The 21,492-nt window shown below is 42.5% G+C and overlaps 1 protein-coding gene and 1 long non-coding RNA gene across 16 annotated transcripts in view; one reads left to right on the top strand and one right to left on the bottom strand.

Annotated features, from left to right (window-relative positions):
• MRTFB (myocardin related transcription factor B) overlaps nucleotides 1–14,455 on the top strand; it is a 280,358-nt gene extending 265,903 nt beyond the window's left edge. For all 15 annotated transcript variants that reach the window (XM_067013395.1, XM_067013399.1, XM_067013396.1 and 12 more), the window contains 5 exons: nucleotides 339–476; nucleotides 3,061–3,219; nucleotides 3,483–3,620; nucleotides 10,082–10,142; nucleotides 12,321–14,455. In XM_067013395.1, coding sequence (XP_066869496.1) covers nucleotides 339–476; nucleotides 3,061–3,219; nucleotides 3,483–3,620; nucleotides 10,082–10,142; nucleotides 12,321–12,856 — 1,032 coding nt within the window. In that variant the 3' untranslated portion in view covers nucleotides 12,857–14,455. The remainder of the gene's footprint in view (nucleotides 1–338; nucleotides 477–3,060; nucleotides 3,220–3,482; nucleotides 3,621–10,081; nucleotides 10,143–12,320) is intronic.
• The window catches only part of LOC131741413 (uncharacterized), a 46,840-nt gene continuing 28,382 nt past the window's right edge, over nucleotides 3,035–21,492 (bottom strand). Inside the window, exons 3-5 of the long non-coding RNA XR_010836569.1 lie at nucleotides 9,006–9,083; nucleotides 4,759–4,818; nucleotides 3,035–3,689 (exon numbers count right to left, since the gene is read on the bottom strand). This is a non-coding gene — a long non-coding RNA (uncharacterized lncRNA). The remainder of the gene's footprint in view (nucleotides 3,690–4,758; nucleotides 4,819–9,005; nucleotides 9,084–21,492) is intronic.

The raw sequence follows: 21,492 nt of genomic DNA on the forward strand, positions 1-21,492 counted from the left end.
TTAAAATTATTATTATAACACCTGACCTATTTATTATGTGTAGAGCCGCTATAGGTTCTTTTGACTTCAGTCTTCTATTTTCCGCAAATTTTCAAATGAAAATCTTAGCCACTTACGAAACAGTAAGAGCATGGAAATAACTGGTCTGGTGTTTAACTCTCTGGTTTCAGACGAAGGTTCAAATTTATGTGCCAGTGAATTGAAGTGTGTATCTATAAACATTTTATCTTATTTTTTGTTTTAGATGTGATCCCCAAGTGACCAGTTATTCCACATCTAAACTCTTCATTCTAACCTTGATTTTGACAATTCATTTGATTCTTTTTTTTTCCTCCTAGGCTCCACCACAGACAGGCATCCAGACTCAGCCTCAGATAGCAACTGCCACCTTGTCCTCAGGCCTGGCCCAGACTGCACCTCAGAAACAAGACACTTTCACGCCACATGTGCTCAGTCAACCTCAGCAAGTCAGAAAGGTTGGTGAATGCTAATAAGTGACAGTCTGTTGCTGATTTTTGTACTATCATCCGCTGAACATTCAACAAGCATCTTTATAGGAGCCTCCTCTGTGGGAAGCTCCTGTTTGTTCTTTTCTGTGATCCATCTCCCACCGGGTGAGCTTTGGGTCAGATGCCATTTGGCTGCAGAAAGAGTTCTTTATTACTAAAAGATAGCTCATCTTAACAGTTAAGCCCCTTTTCCAAGAAAAGTTTCAAAACTATTTTTTCAATCCTCATATATAGAATTCTCTAGGTTTTAAATTTTCTTTTCAAAGTAATCATTTTGTGGGGGGAAGAAAAGTGCCCTGGGAAAAGGTATTTGAAGGTGAAAAAGACACTTGTTGAAATGTTTATCTTGAGTGAGATCTTTACATATGTTTAAGAGTTTGCCTTCTCAGGGATTAAAAGCCAGGCAGCCTGCGTCTGGCTGTCACTCTGGCTCACCGCGCGTCCTCTGTGTTGTGCCTCATGCAGGATTCATGTACCGCCTGAGTGTCATTTTCCCCGTCTTTAAAATGATGGTGCTGATCTAGGGCTCAGTGTCCTCTACAGGACTTCTACTAAGAGTTCTGCTGAAGAGCCCCAAAAGTCACCCAGACTCCCTCTTATCCAGTAGGTGGAGCTATGTGCCCATCTCCTCGCCAGAAAAATCTTAAGGCCTCAAAAGTAGATCTTACTATTTTAAACCTTGAGAATGATTAATCCCAGAGTTTTAATCTTCAGTGTAAAAGAATCTCGATAATTAGGTGTACCTGCAGATATGCCCCAGGCTGGTGTGAACTCTCTGGGCTAAGACAACTTGAGGAACAGACAGAAATGACCTCTTGGGACAGCGACAGTCACATTAACACACACGCTCTCTTGGAATCTCCTCTGAGGAGTGCAGTGAGCCAGGAGTTAGAGGCGGGCCCAAAATAACAGTTTAGTAAGAAACTTAGTGAATATTTAAATGGTAAGACCGTTTTCTTTGAGGTAGGAGAGAGAAAAATAATATATAGGTGGATAAATAAGAAGAATATAGTTATAGAACTTATCACCCGGAGAAGTTATACTGTTTGGAGGGATACACACACACACACACACACACACACACACACACACTTTCATGCTTAAGGAATATTTATACACATTTATAATAAAAATATATAGGTTAAGTTTTTCTCTTTCAGAATACTAGTAGTATAAAGTATATTAAAATTTTTATGAGCAAACCAGTTCTGTGAAATACAGTTATAAAATCAACATTATGGCCATACACTTGCAACAGGCCCTAAAACCTTTGGCTCTTGATGGGAGCTAAACAACACACTTCGTAATTCCACAGGAAGAAGTTCTCACCTCTACCTGACAAAGCAGAAAACAGCTTATCAGAAGGGAGCAGATTTTAAATGAGGCCTTGCAAGGATTTGGAGAAATTTTCAGAAAAGTGGAAAATTGAGTGTGGCCACAGCACGTGTGGACTTTCAGTTAAGATGGAAAAGGGGCCAGGTAGTGAGAATAGTGAGAAGGTTGACATGCCAACCAAAGATGAGGATTTTACCCCAAGAAAAGAAGAGCCAGTGAGTGTAGGAAGGACTCGATTGCAGGTGTGTGTGTGTGTGTGTGTGTGTGTGTGTGTTTGTGTGTGTGTGTGTGTGTGTGTGTGTGTGTGTGTGTGTGTGTGTGTTGAGACTGTCATCATGGCAGAGGGTTGACAGGCAGGTAGGTGCAGGTAGACAGCAGTGGCAGTTTTCCAGTGATGGATAGTGAGGACCTGGATCAGGACAGCAGACCACAGGTCCCAACCCAGGGGGTGTGTCTGAGATGTGTGAGCGCTGAGTTTCAAAAATAAATAAAGGCAAAACCAAGAATTATTTTTGTGCAGAGGCTGGGGCAGTGGGAGAAAGGGGAAAGTTTAATTTGGAACATATTAACTTTGAGATGTCCCAGATGTGTGTTTGTAAATGTTACAAGTGGGGCTTTGGCACTTGGGAGCAAGGCTGGAAGAGAGAGGTGGGCTTGGCAGCTACGAGCTAAAGAGCCCTGAGAGCAGATGAGGAGAATCATACTGAGCTTTCCCACAGCACACTGTCCCCACTGCTGTCCACGACAGGGACCGCTGACACTGGGGAATCGCAGCCTGCGGGCCACACCCAGCCCCGCCCGTGTCTGTAGGTGGAGCTGTCCTGAGCCGCCCACGCTCACTCTCAGCTCACTCTCATCCGGGCTGCGTCGGGCCGCAGGGCAGGGCAAGCAGTTACAGCAGGTGCTGCACAGCGCCCGGCCCTAAACTATATACGCTCTGTGGCTCTCACAGAAAACATTTGCCAACCCCTGTTCTATTTTATTTTATTTTTTTTGGCTGCACTTGGGCTCAGTAGTTGTGGCGCACAGGCTTAGTGGCTCCACGGCATGTGGGATCTTCCCGGACCAGGGCTTGAACCCATGTCCCCTGTATTGGCAGGCGGATTCTTAACCGCTGCACCACTGGGGAAGTCCCGAACCCCTGTTCTAAAATGTGGTTTTCTTTATTAGGAAGAGCAGAAGAACAAATTGATGGGCAAATATTTATTCGTTACAGGTTTTCACAAACTCAGCATCCAATACAGTTCTTCCGTATCAGAGACCACCTGCTCCAGCAGTGCAGCAGCCCTTTATCAACAAGACAAACAGCAGCATCCTTCAACCCAGAAGCACGCCACTTCCGTCCCTGCAGAACGGCCCCAACCCTCCCAACAAGGTAACCCAGCCCACGGGGCAGCTGTGCCAGCACATACAGGGTGCAGGTTCATCCCAGAGCCCCAGGCTTTGGGCCTGGACGGCCGAGTGTCAGCATTAACGGAGGGAAACAGCCGAAAGTCCCGAGATAGTACTTGTTCCGGGGCAGCTTAGCCGTCAGCACAGTGAGGGTGGCCCGGCCCACCGGCGCCTCGGCCTCACCGCCCAGGATCCCCGGGAGGCCAGCCTGCCGCCGGGCTGACTCTCCTCCTCTGTCTGCCGCAGCCCGGCTCGCCCCCTCCGCCCCAGCAGTTTGCGGTCCAGCACTCTCTGTTCGGGAGCCCGGTCCCCAAGACGAAAGACCCTCCCCGCTACGAGGAAGCCATCAAGCAGACACGCAGTGCCCAGTCTTCCCTTCCAGAGGTAAGGAGGCCGCAGCTCTGAGGTGGTGGGTCCTCTTCAGCTTGAAGCCCTGGTCTAAGATGGACTTGCCTCAAGAGAGACAAAAGTTTCGTGATTAGGAGCCTTGCTTGCCTTTTAAATGCTATTTAAAATCAAAATTTCATTCACTTTGGAGACTCCCAGCGGTTTTCAGCAGCCATATAACCTGCAGTTCTATTTACTCAGAATTTCAGTGTTTGTCTTTAACTTCTCCTGGGCGCCAGAGGCAGGTTGTGTTAGGGATAGATGTGTGTATGTGTGACGAGGGCACGTATTTTATACAGGACCCTTTTCTAAAGCCACCATCTGTCAGGCCAGCATCAAACTGACCCTCTCCTGCCCAGACGGCCTTCCAGACTGCCCATTCCCCCCTGCCCCGGCAGGCAGGTTCACACAGGCAGCTCTGCTCTTATTTTGAGCCGATGCACTTCGGAAGGGACAGACTGAGGCCCTCCCAGCCCCGCCATGTACTGATTCCCGCCTGGTAACCGTGTGTCCCTCTCCTCCGAGCCTGCCTTGTTGCTTTGATAAAATAGGAGGAGCCGCACCTATTCCAGAGATGGAAAAAGGTACAGCTCCTGCTTGTAAAAGCATCTAGCCTCCGGTGGACACCGAGAAACGACAGCCTCATCAGACCTTACCCTGAACGGTCCTCCTGGGCTCGCTGCCTATTTAAAGCTTAAAACTCAACTCACTTTCAAGAAAGAACCCCGGCCTCACAAGAGGATGCAGGGAGTGAACCTGACGCCACCGCATGGGTGCTGACAGTGGAGGGAGAGGTGTGCTGATCAGAGGTAGACCCTCTGCTCTCACAGCCACAGCAGGTGCCCCGGCAGAGTCGTGCTGCTTCCCTCGCTCCCACAGTCCCCATGCAACTACCCGGGGCCTCCTCGTGCAGGGGGGTGTGCGGGGCCAAGGACTCAGCACTTGCTGCACAAGCGGCAGCCGTGCCGTGGCCGCCGTGACCTATGTGGTCGCCCCAGCGAGCAGCTGCAGACACTGCTGCGTAGTGGCCAGAGCGCCTGCTGCGGCACACTCACACAGGGCACGCAGGGTGCCCGGGCAAACGGCCTCCTCGAGGAAGCAGACGGTTTCCACGTGCTTCGTCGCATCCACTTACTGCCGAAGGAAGGTGACTAATGGTAAAATGTTCCTTTAGTTCCAGACTCAGCCGGGGCCCCTATATGTGAGGAAAAGCCACATTTCAGAACTAGGTTTAGATATTTGCAAAAAGAATTGAGACAAATGGTGCTGGCCTAGGCTGTGCTTCCCTTCGTCCATCCAGAAGGAACATATCTTCAAGAAAATCCTTCCAAATTTGGCTCTCACGTATAGGGTACTCTGTACCATTTCCTTCACCAGTGTGACGACAACAAAGAATCATCCTCTCACCTTAACCTAAGAGAGCTGATTGGAATCCCTGCCCTTTGTCTGTCTCTGGTTCATGCATACAGACTGAGGGAGTCACGTTCTGTTCAGATGAGGAGCTAGCTGTAGTTCCTCTTTATATACCACTGAGCATCAAAGTCCAGGGATTCTGAGGTTTTTAAAATACATTTACTCAGACTTCCAATTCCACTACTGGCTAATAAGTAAGGCGCTACCAGTTCAGTCTTCCCACAGATAACAGCTATAAAGCCTGATCATAACACAAAAAGCAATTCTATGAAGTCATTGAAGAGTGACTAGAAAGAGTCATATTCTGATGAGGAGTCTGCACTGAGAGGAAGGGAGTTAGATGGCATGAGTTCCCTCTTTTTGCTGCTTTTACTCTGGGGTCAAGCTAAGTGGTGAGGTTACTGGTAGAAAAACCACAGCCTTTATGCCTTGGGAAACCAGAGGACTGGTTCTTTCCCTTCTGGGTTGCTCTCAACTGAGAGAGGAGATGCCCAGATTCTGTCTGCCCACATCTCTGGCTGACCCCTAAGCCACATAGGTATGGAGTAGAGTCATAGCAGATCAGCTAAAGACAAAAGATCTGACCTGAGATTGGAACTTCTGCCCAAGAAACATTTTGAAGTTCAAGTCCAACCCAAGTTAACCGCCTACTAAAACTAAAGAAACCATTCATCTGAGAAAAATGACAGAATACAGTCTCCACGATTTGATATCCATGACAGCCATTCATAACTCGGCAATGTACAAAGAATCAGGAAAATGTGACCCTTTCTCAAGGGAAAAAGGCAATCAGCTAAGACCAACCCCCAGCTGATTTGAATGTTAAAATTTGCACACAAAGATTTTAAAACAACTATTATAACTATCCTCAATAATGTAAAAGATAATATACCTGTAATGAAGGAAAAGATAAAGAATGTAAGCAGATACAGAAATGCTTTTTTTTAATGAATGGAAATTCTAAAACTCAAACTTAGTGTCTGAAATGAAAAAAATTATAGATGATCTTAGCAGAATGGAGGTGGCAGAGGTAAAAAAGTGAACTTGAAGAAAGATCAATAGAATTTATCCAATCTGAATAACAGAGAAGAAAAAAAGATTTTAACTCATTATTGACCATGGGATTTTTGCAGAAATTAATGCCTGTGGCTGGCAATTTTTATTTTGGCTGGCCAAAAATTAATTCTGTTATTTCACTAACACTTTGTGGGTTATTACATTCAGTATTTACACCTGACACACCTGTAAAGTCTTCTAATTTTCATGAAATGTTGTCTTCAATCCACTCTTCTGTAGAAGCAAAGGAGCATTCTCCAGCACCGTGAGTTTCATTTTCACTTTCCATATCAGTATCAATCACTAAGGTTTCTGTCTTTTTGTTGGTCTAATAGTCACATCATCTGAATCAGAACTATATTCTGAAATACTATCAGAACTTCTGAGACACTAGTATGTATGTCAGTCAGACAATCAGAGAAAGTATCTGCATAAAATTCACTGGAAAATTCTTCACTCAAAATTTTGCAATGTGTCATTTTTGAAAATTTTACATTTATAACGGACACAAGGTTGGAACAAAAACCTAACGGAGGAAATGTGAATGGTAAGGACAATCATAAGTTGTATAATGAACCCTTGATCAATTTTAAGCTCTAACAACTTCGCACAGTGATATTAATTGTATCACTCTCTAAAAATGTATTAATACGTCTCCAGTCAATAATGTTCGGGTAACAAAAGACGTATTAATACATCTCCGGTCAATAATGTGTTAAAAAAGGTGAACAGAGCCTCAGAGACCTGTTATTTAACATCAAACAGTCTAACATGGGTATGATAGGAGTCCCAGGAGAGGAGAGAAAGGAATGAGGCAGGTAAAATATTTTAAGAAATACTGGTCAAATTTTTTACAAATATGATGAAAGACAAGTTTACAGCTTTGAGATGCTCAATGAACACCAAATGGAATAAACAGAAGGCCTCGTCATATCTCAGTCAGATTGCTGGAAGCCAAATTTAAAGACCAAATCTTGAAAGCATCAAGAGCAAAGCAGTACAATACACACAAGGTAACAACTACCGTTGACCCTTTAACAACACAGGTTTAAACTCCACAGGTCCATTATACACAGATTTGTTTCAATAAATACATAGTACAGTACTATACAATCTGTGGTTGGCTGGAACCATGGATATGGAGGGCCAACTATAAAGTTACACATGGGGCTTCCCTGGTGGCGCAGTGGTTAAGAATCCTCCTGCCAATGCAGGGGACACGGGTTCGAGCCCTGGTTCCAGAAGATCCCATATGCCACGGAGCAACTAAGCCTGTGCGCCACAACTACTGAGCCTGCGCTCTAGAGCCCGCGTGCTGCAACTACTGAAGCCCACGCACCTAGAACCCGTGCTCTGCAACAGGAGAAGCCACTGCAGTGAGAAGCCCGCGCACCACAACGAAGAGTAGCCCCCACTCACCGCAACTAGAGAAAGCCCACGTGCAGCAATGAAGACCCAACACAGCCAAAAATAAATTTTTAAAAATTAAGTTTTACATGGATTTTCAACTGCTTGAGGGTGGTGGGCAGTGCCCCTAACCCTCATGTTGTTCAAGGGTCAACTGTATTTGATTTATGGCTGACTTTCCATCAGAAACTATGGAAGCATGAAAAGAATGGAACAACATCTTTAAAGTTCTTGTGGGGGGCTGGGGGTGGGGCCACTGTCAACCCACAATTCTATATCAAGTAAAAATATCCTTTAAGAATGAAAGTGAACTAGAGAGAATTTCAGGTAAGGAAAAATTAAGAATTCATTACTAGGAAACCTGCATTATAAGAAATGACACTGTCTTGAGGGGCTTATAAAATATATAGCTATAATACTTAAAATAACTAATAAAGGATGGAGGAAACAAATGGATCTTTATGTTTACCAGGGTTTTATATTTTATATGGAATGGTACATTAAGTAGCCTATGAAAAATTTAGGGTGTATATTGTATACCTATAGTAATAACTAAAGAAGTATCACTTTTTAAAAATAGAAAAATTAAGTTAGAATTCAAAAAAAAAATCTTTTTGAAGGCCAAGAAAGGAGGAACAAAACAGGACAAATAGAAACAAATAATAAAATGGTAAATCCAAACTTAACCATATCAGTGATTATATAAGACATACTAGTGAAGTAAACAATACAATTAAAAGGCAGAAATTATCAGAATGGATAAAAAAAATAGACCCAACTGCATGCTGTGAGGTGGTTTTAAGATACATCTGCAAATTCTTTGACATCCCTCCCTGGGCTGAACTTAGTGACTTGCTTCTAACATATAGAATTGGCAGAAGAGATGGCGTGTGGCTTCTGAGACTAGGTCACAAAAGCCAGCCTGCTTGTGCTCTCTTGGACTGCTGGCTGTGGGGAGCTTGCAGTGTGGACCGTCCAGCAGCGCTCTGCAGAGGCCCATGTGAGGAGGAACTGAGGCCTCCCATCAACCACCAACACCTTGTCAGTCATGAAGTGAGTCACCTTTACAAGGACATTCCCCAGCCTTGAGATGGCTGTAGCCCAGCCAGCATCTTGACTACCACATCCTATAAGACCCCACGCCAGAACTATCCATCTAAACCATTCCTAAATTCCTGACCCTCAGAAACTGTGAGAGAAAATCACTGTTTAGTGTTTTAAGCCACTAAGTTTTTTTGGACTAATTTGTAATACAACGGATAACTAATATATGCATCTACAAGAGGCATACTTTAAATACAAAGACACAGGTTGAAAGTAAGTGATTGGAAAAAGATATACCATGCAAACAGTATGCATGAGAATTTGTGGAGTAAGCAGAAGACTGGAACAGACATTTCATCTAAGAAGATACACAGATGACAAGTAAGCACACGAAAAGATGCTCAACATCATTAGTCATTAGGGAAATGCACATTAAAACCACAATGCAATACCACTACTCACCTGTTAGATGTCTAAAATTAAAATGACTGACCATACCAAGTGTTGACGAGAATGGAGAACAACTGGAAATGTCCGTTGCTGTGGAAATATAAAACAATATGATTTTTACTGTTTGGGAAACAGCCATCTCTTAGAAAGTTGAACATACACCTGCCCTATGATTCTGGCATCCCACTCCTGAATATTTGCCCAAGAGGAAAGAAAGCGTGTGTCTGTACAAAGACTTGTACACAAATGTTCACAGCAACTTTATTTGTAATAGCCCAAAAATGCCAACAATCCAAACAAACTGTGATATTTCTATACAATGGAACACTTCTCAGCAATAAAAAGGAATGAACTATTCCTCAGCTGTACTCTACAACATGGTTAGATCTCAAATTTATTATGTTGAATGCAAGAAGCCTCCTCTACCCTCCCCCTGCTAAAGAAAGTACATACTGTATGACTCCATTTATATAAAACTCTAGAAAACGTAAATTCATCTGTAATCAAGGAAAGCAGATCACTGGGTTGCCTGGGGATGAAAGGAGCATTGCAAAAGAGCATGAGGAAACTTTAGGGGAAACGGACGTGTTCATTATCTTGATTGTGTTGATAGTTTTGTCGATGTTTACATATGTCAAAACTTATCAAATTGTATACTCCATGTAAGTGTAGTTTTTTGTATGTCAGGTAACTCTGAATAAAGCTGAAAAAATATAGTATGAGCACCTTTATACATACCTTATATTTTTACATAAATGCAAATGAATGAAGACATTTTTAAAAGAAAGTGTCAGAGGCCTCTCAAAATGCAACCAGTGATAGAAAATAAATGTATAAGTCGGCTGAGCTGGGTAAAAAAAAAAAAAATCTTAGATTTTTACAATTTTTTCACCCCATTCTCACTCTGTCAACTTACCAGCTGTGACACATTGGGAAAATGGCGTAATGTCTCAGGTGACCTCAGCGTTTTCAAAATTATCAAATGATAGATTAGGCTAGATGTTCTGTAAGGTCCGTAGTGCTCCCAGTTGTCTAATGCTTCCAGGTTTGTGCGAAAGAAAGCTAACGTATGTTCTCCTTTGTTGTAGATTTCCAATGCACACAGTCAACAGATGGACGACCTCTTTGACATCCTCATTAAAAGCGGAGGTGGGTCAAAGTCACGTCAGACCCCATAGGGGTCTTATCACAAGTTTATGCAAGTTTTCCTCTAGAGCTCACAGCATATCTGAGTAGTGAGAAACATATTCTTCTAATTCTACTTCAGTTTACTCTTTTAAATCTGTTAAATGTAGGCGATGAAAATGAAGGAAAAGCCATTGTTTCACTATAACACAATAATTTAATAGATTTAGCAATAGATGTATGCCTGTTGAAAAAGATAGACTACCTCAAAATAGCACAGGAACCAGATTTAAAGTCCACATTGAAAAACTTCAAAATTTGCTCCACGTAAATGTTGTTGTGATGGGATAAAAATTCATTGTGCATTAATTTCATAAAACCTAGTTACCTAGCTTGGGCTCTAGTAACTTTATTAAAATTCAAAGGCAAGCACTTTCTACATATGATTGAAAATCTTAGATTTTTACAATTTGTCATCTTAAAAAGGGATAAGGGACATTAACCACAAAAAAAAAAAAAAAATCAAGGATCTCTCTGCCTCAGCTTACATATCTTTAAAAATAAGTATAAAATCAGCATTTCAAAACTTCAAATGCTGTTTTGGAATATTTTTAAAGTATTCTCAAATTACCTTGGTGAAAGAGTTTTATTCAGGTTTTTAAAGTGATCAAAATTTCTCCATTCATAGCAGGTTCTATTTGATTTTGAGGTTAATGATTTTGTCATAATGTTTGACAAACATAGAAAATTCTTCATATTTGACTATAGATCTACATGTGCAAATATCATTTTCTTGCTAAGAACTATGTTGGCCTTGCAAAATAATTTAAACTCATGATGTATATCTAAACTATGGAAATTAAAGGAATAGATATACCATGGCCTGAATTTAAGGTTAAAAAAATAATAAAACGCTTTTTGCCAAATCTGGTGAAAATACTTTTTGAAATGATTAAAAAGAATAATGTTTACAGCCTAAACTTGGAAATTAAAATATGACAAAGTCACAGTAACAAAATAACAATTGAGTTATTTTCTAAAAGGGATTTTTTTATGGTAAAGTATCCAATGAGTATATTATTTTATCTTATTGTATACTAATACCCGTAATAATGAGAACAGAAATTTAAATAGTTGATTGTAAAACTAATTATTTAGATTGCACTTTCAGCTTTCAAAACAATTCTAGAGATGACAACAGATAATGAAGAGTAGCATAACTGTCCTAAAAACACAGGCAGTGCACACAGTCTACAGCTCACATGTAGCAATCAGATTGTAAGTTCTTTCTCTCACTTATTTATGCATCCCAATTACTGAATTGTAAGAGTGATTATTAAATACATGTTTCCTAGTGTATCTGCATATAAATGAAACCAGTCAAATATTCATAAGAAAGTGAAAAAGATAACTTTATTCAAATATATGTAGCTAAGTGAACACTGGTATCTATAGCAGATGGTCCATTAATTTGCTACTTGATCTGGCAAGGAATAACACATAATTAATGCTTATTAAGACATTTACCAAATCCTCAAGATTTTATATGAACTCAGAAAATGAGACAAAGAAAAGAAAAATAAGGTAATCCACCTCATCTTGGAAAAGATGTGTTAGCTTTAACTCAGAAATGACATAAGAGAACATTGTATCTTTTAAGGATGTTATATAGAATGTAAATGGCTAAATTCAGCACACAGTTCAACTATAATGATAAAAAATAATATAATTAGAGCTTTCATAATATTAAGGATGTACTTCATGCCTGTACAAACTCAAGGTATCCACTTTGACATTCACTGTAAGGGTGGCGTGCCGCTGTAATAGCAGATTCAAGGTAGAAGGTAAGACAGGAGCCTGTTTTCAGCCTGGAATGACTGAGAATAAGAACCCCAGGATCAAATAATCTAAAACCATCGATTCCCACCTGGTGGTAGAGACTGCTTTTAATGCTTCCTCTTAACTAAAAAGAATTGAAAGCATATCAGAATGTTAGCAGCTTAAATGTTTTATCTATTTAACTAAAATATCCATCATCCTAAAGGTTATCCAGGACTGTACCTGACAACCAGCATCCTCTTCCTAACTCTAAGAGGGACTGTGTATAAGTCATCACAAAAATACAAAATAATTTCCCTGGTAATTAATAAACAACGTTTAAATAGTACTAAATCATTATTAATTACTTCCATTATTTTGCAGAGATTTCCCTCCCTATAAAAGAAGAACCTTCTCCTATTTCCAAAATGAGACCGGTGACAGCCAGCATCACCACAATGCCAGTCAGCACAGTGGTGTCCCGGCCACCACCCCAAGTCCAAATGGCACCACCCATATCCTTAGAACCTATGAGCAGTTTATCTGCCAGCTTAGAGAACCAACTAGAAGCTTTCTTGGATGGAACTTTGCCTTCAGCCAGTGAAATTGCTCCACTGCAAAGCAGCAGCGAGGACAGGGAGCCCTTCTCCCTGATAGAGGATCTCCAGAACGACCTGCTAAGTCACTCAGGCGTGCTGGACCACTCACACTCACCCATGGAAACTTCCGAGGCCCAGTTTGCTGCGAGTACTCCCTGCCTGTCCCTTGACCTTTCTGACTCGAACCTGGACAACATGGAGTGGTTAGACATTACCATGCCCGGCACGTCATCGGGACTCACTCCTCTCAGCACCACTGCTCCGAGCATGTTCTCTGCCGACTTCCTAGACCCACAGGACCTACCACTGCCATGGGACTAACGGCACAGATTTCTCATCCCAGATTCCATGAGGGTTAAGAAGACGAAGATGATTGGAGAAGGTCAGTTTTTAGAGACAGATCCATAGTTGCATCATTGCAATTATAATATGTTGTCACAGAAAGAATGGAGGGATGGTTCAGAGGCTGGAAACCAAGTTTGAAAACATTTCATTGCATCCAGCAGAGAATGTCTCCGATTTAATATAGCACAGAGCCTTCTGAAAAAAACACTACTCCAAGAAGACTTATCTATTTCTCCAGACTTCAGTAAAGAATGAAAGGTACCTTTAGATAAAAACATGAAGCAGAGTAATGTGTGCAGGGCGGTGATACCAGGGCCTCTGGTCATCAGCTACATTTAAACCTCTGTGGTCACTTTGAGACCCTAAATAAAAGGCAGATGGCTCCACTCACAAAGAAGGGAGGTGAGAGACCACTGCACAGGGTATTTCCTAGAAATGGCCTGAGCCCAGCCCAAGATGCATCAGGGGTCAAGGGCAGTGGTCGGCACCAGCCAGTTCAGTGACAGCTTCCCACTGAAGACTTTTTGGTTCCATTCAGAAACCAATGTAATTTTTTTGTGTGTTATAGTTTATTTTGTGTTTTGGGGGAATCTTACTTTAGATCTCCAAATTTAAATTGAAATGGAAGATCTTCCACCATAACCAGACAGTGTACAAAAGTCTGTCATAAACAATCCACTGTAAGAAGTCAGGTGTACTGATAACACTGAAAATTCTATTCGCAGCCCTCTGGGTTGATTAGGTTGATTTTAATGTGTATCTTAGACATCTGTATGTGTGCTCTGACATTGTGATGTGTACAGCCTACACTGGAGTAAGGCATTAGGTACCCAGTGGTCCTACTTCTTTTAATAACTCGAATATTTCTGGAGTACTTGAGCCACATGTATTTCCGTATTTAAAGAATTGCTGACTTTCAGGTAACCAGACCCATCTCAAAGAACCAAGAAAAGGCTTTAGCATAAAATATCTTTCTGAGTTGGTGAGTTGCAAAGAGAAGGCAAGGGAGAAGTCTGTCATCAACCTAGGACATTCCTACAACGGTTACAGGTGAGACAGTGTCGCCAGGTTGGCCAGTGGACCCAGCCCTGGCCATCCTCTTCTCTGTCGCTTATCCCTGGTTACTGTTTTACAGGCTTGTAACTGGATGTCATACCTGAGCTCTCACTATATCATCAAGCTGAAGATTGAAAAACTGGAGGTTTTATTAGTAGTTTTTTATATAGAAAAAAGATTTGTTGAGTAGTTTCATAATTTTCTAAAATGCCAACTATCACAGGATTTCCAAGATTATTTCAATCAAGCTAGTCATTTAAGTATATGATAAAATATAAATAACTGAAAAAAACCCACCTGAAATCTACCCCAAAGTGTGGAGACTTTTATTACACAGTATCATAGTGCTCTCCACCTCACCTTGTGTAAACCCTTCGTATGGTCAGGTTTTTTTCTCTGGGTTGTTAAATGGTGAAAGTTGCCTCTTGCAAGTCACTGTGGGAACCTGACCCACTACTTGGAAAGAGTCTGTGAATCATTTCTGGGTTTGTGTTTTGCCTAAGAACTGATCTTACTGTATATTTTTATTTCAGTTTGTATATTTTACTACATGTAAGAAAAGTCCATTTTCCCAGTATTCAGTTGCCCACAACCCTCAAGCCCTCAGTTGAAAGCCCTCCCAACTGGAAAGTGCTTCTGGGTGATTCAAGCAGAGGCAGTCACGCACAGTGCGGTCTGCAGTAGGTACTTCGAGTGTTTAGCAATTGGTAATCCAACATGTGGGAGCCAGTAACCGTTAACCAGAGCGCCACCATCTGACCAAGCCCAGTGGGACAGTTAACGTCCTGGGCATGACGTGCATCTCGAGTCAGTTCCTTTCAGAGGGCCTGTGGCCAGGGGCAGGGCTACTGACCCAGGGAGGTACTTTTCTTAGGGGAAGTCTGGGCCCTGGGTTTTTGTCTGGGGCTTATGTGGTCCACACTCAGACTCTAAGCATCATCTTCATTCAGATTTAAATGACTTACTAAATTAGCACCAAATATCAGTGAGTCAGCAGGAGGCAACTGAACAGCTAGTGGTGCTGACTCTTGTTGAGTAACTTTCTGTTTCCATCATCCCGAGTTGTGTACATAGATTGTTCTCTAGCCCTCAGCTCCCCTTACTGCTTTTTTAAAATAGATTTGAAACATGCCACAGGAAGGTTGCTCTCCAAAAATACACACTGCATTGCAAAGAATGCCATCTCATGAGCCTGGTCTCTCGACTACAAATTGCTGAAGTGACCACTTCACACGTGTGTTCAGACCTTCACGTACCAGCATTTCCTTTAAAGGCAGGCAAGGGGCCTCCAGTATTGACTGTACCAGCCACCTACCCGCCGCATTCCACCCGACCCTCCGTCCTGGCTTGAGCGGCCAGCTGGGCCTCTGTGACACCAGTGCTGCTCACCAGGGTCTCAGCTGATGTCCCAGGTTAGAGTGAGGACACAGACCGTGCGCAGTGTGTGACGTGACCAAAGGTGACATTCTGTGATCACAGCCCCTCGGCCCTAACTCAGTGAACGTGATGGTAAGCGCAGTGGGAAAGGCGTGTGTTTACCAAAGAGGACGGTTTGGGGTTTGAGGTGAGCTTCACAGCCCTTTAAACAGAGGGCAGAAGCACTGGTTGGATTTTCAAGTGTTCATGTGTGTGGTTTAGAAGTGGTGCTGTTGTGTACCATCCTGCAGAATAGCATACTGCCAAGCAGAAAACCAACTCCTAGAAACATTATCTCATATCCAGTCTTATTTCCTAAATACTCCTGAAACACAGTAATATCAAGCTTACCCTGCTAGTGTATATAGGTATCAGGTCTTGTCAGTAAGGATGGGAGGAATAGAAAGTTACACCGAAGCTTCAGGCATATGTGGTCATCTTGTACATTTCAGCAAAGCATGTACTAGGAAACCTCGTAGGACAGTGCGAGTGGTTCCCGTTCTAGTGTTTTTCCTGAAATGTGCAATCTACTGTATAGTATCTGCCACATATTTGTACATAGATGTAGTCTGAATTCATGGAACTTCTTGCTCAGATACTATTTGTGTTTGTTTTATATCAATATTTTTTATGGCACAAAAGAGATCTTACTTAAAATTTCCTTTTTACAAACTGCACGGTTGTGTGATCCATGGAAGTGCCGTTTCAGAATCGTGGCAAAGGCGGTGTGGTGTTGTCCCCCAAGCTGCCACGTGTAGAGGGCACCGTCACAAGCTGTGCAGTCGGTGGACCCCAAGTGATGACAGATCAGGAGTGTTACCCATTTTGTCACCAAAGCTGACTCAGGCTTCCTCTACTAGACCCAGATCAACCCCACGTCATTCCAGGCCACACAGCTTTCTCCAGAGTCCTTTCGCAATTCCCAAGCTGAAACCAGCCACAACAGTGCCGGGACCGTCCCTTTACTGTCCACAAACAGCCTGTGGCCAGGTTTGCGCCACACCCTCGCACTGTTTCTGGGGCCCATCTGGTGGCTCCTGCCATGAGCCAGGTGGAGGGTGGCAGCCAGGGGCTGTTTCAAGAACTTCCAAGAGACTAGCTGTCAGTGTCCACCAGCAGAGCCACCCGGGGCTCCACAGCAGGTTGGCAAGTAGCCCTCCGCGTGTCGCCATCCGTCACCACCACATCAGTCCCGACCACTGGCACCGGAGTAGGACACCAGGCAAAGTGTCCCCTGCCTGGAGGCCACAGAATTAGCCCACACTCTCAAAGAACACTAACTGGCAGGTCCGGGTTATCAAGGAACACAGCTCACAAGTGCAGAAATGTGTATTTGGAGAGCATCCTAACTGCATTTCAGTGCATCTTTTAAGTGGTTTCAGTCAAAACTGGAAAATAACAATTCATATGTAGTCATTCTTCTTCCTGGTTCAAACCTTTTGATAACCTGCTCATTCAGCGATGTTTCTGAGCTACGTTTTTTCTTGTGAAGTGACTGCATGGCAATAAGCAGGTCTGTGTTTGTCCCCATTCACCCTTTCTTGCAGTATTTGAGGAAATGCATCATTGCAAAGGGTTTCTACCTGAAATCTGATTTGAGGCCTGTAATTCAAAAAGCTGCACATGTTTACAAAAGAGCTCTTCCCCTCCATGCAAACACGTTGCTCTGTGAATCATTGGAAAATGTCACGATTCTGTGACAAGAGGATGGCAATCTCGGACCTGCAAGGTGCTGTCTGGAATCAAATAAAACATGTCATTGGCGATCTCAACATAGCTGTCGTGTTCAACAGAGCTTTGTGCCAACTACTAAGACAAAGCTTTAACCAAGTTCATAGAATCACCGAGACTCATAACGATTACCTCTCCACATTATGCTGTAAGGAAACTTGCTGATTTAGGAGGAGGAGGAAGCATTTAGGAAAGGGTTTAGTTGCTACCAAAAGCACTTAACCTCGAATAACTAATAGTAATGCAAACTTGCTTCAATGGAACCAAAGGCATTGCCAAGTATTTGCCAAAAGGAGGCACTTTTTATTTAAAATTTGAGACTAATGAGATCTCAAAAATCAGTCCCAAAAAGGTATTATCCATTTAAGGTTATAATTTTCACAAAGATGTAGATATTTCTCTATTGTTTTCATGTAAAATAGTATAGATTTGTTTTGTTGGGTTAAGAATAATAAGTATTTAGCAGTAATACAGAGTTTTTTCCTTTCTACGTACAAATTAGTTTTCTTCTCTTGCTTGCAATAGAAATGCGATGTGATAGGTGTTTCTCTTCTTATTTTCATTGTCACATTATGTCTTAGCATCTCACTCTATGAAAAAAAGGAGAAAGATACCAATCTGCAGAGCCCTGCTTATCAAAGGACTAGTTTAATAAACAAAAAACTATGGCAATCGGGGGTCCATTCATGTATTGCCTTTATGTTGTTTTTTAAAAGAAAAACCATGATGCCTTTGTATTTGCTGTTTGCACCCCTGAAATCAATTCCATATCATGTTTGAATGCCATACATTTTGCACATGTACTGTACATAGGTAATGCATACTGTATTTTTATATGTGTGCACATTTATCATCAGATCTTTTGTACATAGTGGCCGTATTGTAGCTGATCGGGAAATGTTTGATATCTCAGCAATTTTGCATTTTTGTGTCTCAAATAAAAACATTTTGATGTACTATGATTCTTGCTATGCAGAGGAAAGACGACATGCTATGGGTCAGGAGAGCTGAGGGGGGCGGGCGGGGAAGAGACACTGCCTTCAGAGCAAGCCTTACAGCAGTTACCAGATACAACAAGCAGGCGTGCTGAGGCAGGTTTTGTGAATCACACGTCCAGTGCACACATCCCCTCCCCCAGGTCCAGGATCGTGGGATACAAAATACAAACAGGTACCTAACTGAACTTGACCATGACAAGATTTGACACCAAAACCGTGTGCATTCTCCCACAATCATAAGGAAACCCCGAATGAGAGACGTGGCGAAGGCTGTGGTCCCCCGGGGGCGGGTGTGTACACACATGCCTGGGGAAAACTGGCTTTCGCTTTGACAGTAATAAATGAGCCACCAACAAGATTCCCAAAAGACCCGGGTAATCCTTCAGTTCAGCCACATTTCTCAAGCAACTATTTATATGAGGTGCTTTTATAGACCAAAAGAAATGGTCTTTAGAATGCAGTTTATTTTAGTAAGATGGCATTTGATTTTCAACCCAGAAGCCCATGGTTAAAATAGAGTTTTGATGACATAAACGGTAATGGGTAAACCTGACTAACAGCCAAAACTTTCACATCAATATCTGACTATGAAACTGGGTGTCGTATCACCCTCAGAGAGGGAGAAAAGAAAGATCACTGGTTACCTCAATACAACAAAATGTTCATTATCTGCTACCTTTAGGGACCAAGGGAGCAGCCTCAACAGACCAGTTAAGTAGATGATGCTTCCAACGGACTAAGACATTTGTAACATCACGTTACCAGCCAAGATCCTTCCCTCGGGGAGAGAAAATCATGTCCGAGGGAAACAGAGAAAGTGCCCCAGGCAGTCCCAGGAATGAGCGAGGGACAGAGCTGGGAGCTTTAGGGAAGGTGCTGGAAGAGATGTGTTAGGAGGTGTAAAGGACATTCCAAACAGAGAAAACCACTTGGGTGAGGTCAGAGTAAAGAAAGATTTTGGCTGAGCCCCTGCTCTGTGCCAGGCCGAGGGCTAGATGCCAGAGTTGGGCTGAAGGACAGAATCTGGCCAAGAAGTGCTGGGAAACAAAGTCTGGAAGGGTCGACAGCACAGCATTTAAGGATCCCAGACCTCAAGGGGCTTAAGACTCTTCTGGAGATAATCCTGTTTTCTCTGGGTAATACAGGCCTTCGAAAGCCTTTTAGATAGTGGACACAGTCATCATTTGGCACCTTTGTAATCCTCTGCAGCACACTTGCTCTAGAGTCGACAGGACTACAAAAGCACTTGTAAACACAGACACACCCACACACTTCGTGATGGCTGGAAATGAATGACACCTAGGAAAGACCCGCTTCAGGACAGATGTAAACTACATGTCACCAACAATTTTATGTGCCACATAACCCTCTTGAAGATTTCACAAGTCACCTAACGACCATTCTTTTGCCCCTCCTTCCACAAATAGCTTAGCTTCCCTTTCTGATGGATATTAACTTTCAGAAAGAAACCCCATTTGGACATCCTGGCTATCTCTTCTGCTAATTTTTATGACAAGTTATTAAAACTAAACCCACAATGTATACTTAGACAAAAAACGAGGCCACTAATCAACTGTCTGACTGCTCCTCGTGGATATGACCGTGTGACAGATCATTCTAGGAGGAAGCTGCTGACATGGCCCTGTGGGCGGTAACCACAGTGCGTACTCACCCTTCTCCCCACGTCACTCGTACACAGCGCCAAGGCACAGGAATACAAGTGGAGACAGGTTAATAGAAACAGCAGCACATGTAGATGCTGCTAAATGCCAGGCCCTGTGCCAAACACTTTATGTATAAAACCCATGTTTAATAAGTCTACGAGCAAGGAACTTCCTATCCCCATTTAATAGATGTGGCAACTAAGGACAGAGAAGGGAAATATCTTGCCCAAAATTACAAAGAAAGCAGAGTGTGGATTTGAGACCACACATGTGGGCCCTGGAATTCTGACATCCCAGGGCCCACATCATTTCTGTAGACTTGGTACGTTCACTCCAACGTCTTTGTTCAGATACATGACAAAACCAATTGATTATGGCAGACTTAGTTCATGTCAATCATGACGTTCTCCCCAACTGGGCGTCTCTCAAGTCTCCTCAATCTCACACATTTTTACAAAGTAGCTACTCACATGGATGGTTAACAGAATCCACAGTACGGCTTGTACTAGGTTAACTCCAACCAGAACCTGGGTTACAAGACTGGGGCATCTTAAGTGAAGCCCACAGGCGGGGCCACACACAATGACTCACAAAACTGCCTACCTGGGCTGGGTACCTGGAGCCACTTGAGCACACCCAAAAACCCAGCATTCATAGAGCAATTTTACAATATCTGGTAAAGTTGAGGATACAAACTCTGCAACTCAACTTTTTTGATACTCATCCTTGAGAAACACATGCCCACAAGCAATCATGTGCAAGAATTAACACGAAAGCATAGTTTACAAAGCAAACACTGAAAATGACCTGTATGCCTTTCATTTTGCGAACATTTAAACATAGCCATTTATACAAATGAACTAAATCTAATGTGCCAATGTAAATCAATCTCAAAATAAAATGCTGAGGGAAAGAAAAGTGCAGAATGAAGCCTACATAATTCAAGAAACATTTTAAATCAACAATACTATTCACTTTTTTATATAAAATATAAAAATATGGGTGGTAAGGACTCATGTCAATACCAAGTTTCAAGATACTTGTGGAAAGAAAAGGAATTAGATTGCAGAGAATGTAAATAAAGTAGGCTACAATTAATATTGAATGTTTTATTTTTTCTATATTTTATTTCCTTAGTAATTCTATAGCCATCTAGCAAAATGTTAACACTTGTTTATTGACAATTGATTTCTTTATTCTCCCTACTCTTTTTTATGAGTTGGAAATAGTTCCTATTTAAAAAAAAAAAAAAAAGGGCTTCCCTGGTGGCGCAGTGGTTGAGAATCCGCCTGCCGATGCAGGAGACACGGGTTCGTGCCCTGGTCCGGGAAGATCCCACATGCCGCGGAGCAACTAAGCCCGTGAGCCATGGCCGCTGAGCCTGTGCGTCCGGAGCCTGTGCTCCGCAACGGGAGAGGCCACAACAGTGAGAGGCCCGCATACCGCAAAAAAAAAAAAAAAAAAAGGACTTCCCTGGCAGTCCAGTGGTTAAGACTCTGCGCTTCCACTCTAGGGCGCGAGGTTCAAACCCTGGTCAGGGAACAAGGATCCTGCATGCCATATGGCGCAAAAAAAAAAAAAAAAAAAAAAAACTTAAAAAGAATTACACAGGAATACATTGAACAACTGCATGCCAATAAATTAGTTAACTTACATAAAATACACAAATCCCTACACAGACACAAACTACCAAAAATTCACTCAACAGGGCTTCCCTGGTGGCGCAGTGGTTGAGAGTCCGTCTGCC

Source organism: Kogia breviceps, chromosome 14 (assembly GCF_026419965.1).
Source record: "Kogia breviceps isolate mKogBre1 chromosome 14, mKogBre1 haplotype 1, whole genome shotgun sequence".
Classification (NCBI taxonomy): domain Eukaryota; kingdom Metazoa; phylum Chordata; class Mammalia; order Artiodactyla; family Physeteridae; genus Kogia; species Kogia breviceps.